This window comes from Corvus brachyrhynchos, unplaced genomic scaffold, assembly GCF_000691975.1.
Source record: "Corvus brachyrhynchos isolate BGI_N302 unplaced genomic scaffold, ASM69197v1 scaffold152, whole genome shotgun sequence".
NCBI lineage: Eukaryota > Metazoa > Chordata > Aves > Passeriformes > Corvidae > Corvus > Corvus brachyrhynchos.
Genome location: NW_008237447.1, coordinates 1,977,583 through 1,979,550, shown reverse-complemented (window position 1 = coordinate 1,979,550; position 1,968 = coordinate 1,977,583). Strand labels below are relative to the sequence as shown.

General features: G+C 51.8%; 1 protein-coding gene across 1 annotated transcript in view; it reads right to left on the bottom strand.

Annotated features, from left to right (window-relative positions):
• IGSF3 (immunoglobulin superfamily member 3) overlaps nucleotides 1-308 on the bottom strand; it is a 69,653-nt gene extending 69,345 nt beyond the window's left edge. The window contains exon 1 of the mRNA XM_017731422.1: nucleotides 29-308. Within this exon, the coding sequence (XP_017586911.1) occupies nucleotides 29-284 (256 nt within the window). The 5' untranslated portion in view covers nucleotides 285-308. The remainder of the gene's footprint in view (nucleotides 1-28) is intronic.
• Nucleotides 309-1,968: the final 1,660 nt, after the last annotated feature.

The following is a 1,968-nucleotide window of genomic DNA, read 5'->3' as shown; positions in this document are numbered from 1 at the left end:
AGCGCGGTGCTGCGCAGCAGGCCGGCGCCCCCCGGCAGCCGCTCCACGAAGATGCCCCGGCTGCGCACGCGCTGCGTGTAGATGGCGTAGGGGAAGGAGGGGTCCACGGTGCTGACGATCTGCACCTCCCGCTCGGGGGCCGAGGGCAGGTAGATGGACCACTGGAAGTTCTGCTCCGCCGGGCCCTGGTAGCCGCTCACCTTGCACCACAGGGTGACGTGGGATCCCTCTGTGCGGTACAGGGGTCCCTCCTGCACCGTCACTTGCCGCTGGGCCAATGCCATGCCTGTGGGGAGAGGAGCCCAGGGTTACTGACCAGCAGGCAATCCCCACACGTACACCCAGATACACCCATCCTACCACCCCTTTTCTATGGCCATGCTGGACCAGGCAAGTCCTCACACCCCATTTTACAGCTGGCACATCGGGCTCTGGCCCAGCACCCTCCCGAGTCACACTGGAGAATTCTTGCTGACTCAATGGATGTGTTTTAAAAACACCCCATGAAAGAAGCAGCAGTGAGGTAACATAAACCCCTTGTTTGGAAGCAGTAAGAACCCAGGCATGAAAGGGCAATGCACCACACAGTAACAAATCAGAAACTCAAGGTGACAGGTCTTTGTTTTCAGTACTCTTACTTTCCAACTCTTACCACCCCATGGAGAGAGGCCCCTGTGCAAGCCAGGGGGCTGCACTCCCTCCCTTCAGTTGCTGGGCCACCCAACTCCAATGCCCCAGGCACTCGTCCTCCATCAGCAAACCCACCAGAGGCCTCAGCTGGTACAAAAATCCCATTCTTTTTCCCCAAACCCAGCACACCTTCTCCGTTCTCTCTTACACTTGTAAAGGCACACAGAGAAATATCAGGTTTCCAGCACTGCCTTCCCAAGCCTGTCTGAAAGGTGTGCATTTAGTACATAACAAAACCAATTAAAGTTAATGGAGGGAGTGGGCACTTTACACTAGAGCTCAGTGCCCCGGCTGCTGAAGTCAGGGCCCAGCACCGTGCGCCGTACACACGCAAACGTGCGCAGCACAAAACAAAGACAGCCGCGCAGCACGGTGACTGCGATCCGCTGTATTTTTACACAGATTATGGATGGCTGGCCCTTGGGCTCATGGCACATTACCAACACAGCCCTCCAGGGGCCAGATAAATTACAGCAATCTATCTTGTTTGTTGCTACATCAAAGGCTCGAGGTCTGGAGACCACGGTGGGTGTTCATCGGTTATTGAGTTACCAGCAGCACGCACACATGGCAAGGCCAATCCTGGCTTCTGTGACTGCTTGCTTGCCATCATAAAACAGCAATAAGCCGATTTAAAGCAGGTCCTGCATAATCACGTTTGCAAATTTCATCCTCTCTGTGTGTGTGTATGTTGGGGGCTTCCCCCTCTCCTCTAATTTTCAGTAACAATGCTCAAGTCCAGAGAAGAATTTAACCTTTCAAAAACTGGCATCTTGCAGGGGAAGAGGTAGCCTTGAATCTGGGGTTTATTGATTCAATAAACCTCTGGACATCGATGTCCAGATATGAAGTTTTTCTCCACAGCCAGCCTGGACTGGAGCCAGGAGAGATGGTTCTTAGCAGCTTAAAACAAATTGTGAAAAATAGGTTCAGCACATCCATCAGGGCATGCAGCTGAACAGATGGAGTGCAATTCAAACTATTAACTTGGGCTCAGCTTGCTGCTGCTCCAAATTATGTTTCTTTTTACTCTTTATGAAATAATGTGATTTAAGGGGAGGACAGGGAAAGCTAGCACATTTGAAACAAGCAGGGAGAGGAACAACAGAGGCAAACACTCCCCCACTGTTTGCTGTACCAATCTCTTCATCCTGGGGAAAGATACTGCTAGAGACAACTAACACATCTAGGGTGCAGACAGCCTCTTCTCTCACCCCACAAATGCCAAAGGATAAAGCAAATACTACAGCCTTTGAAGGAAACTGTTTTCAAAGCAGC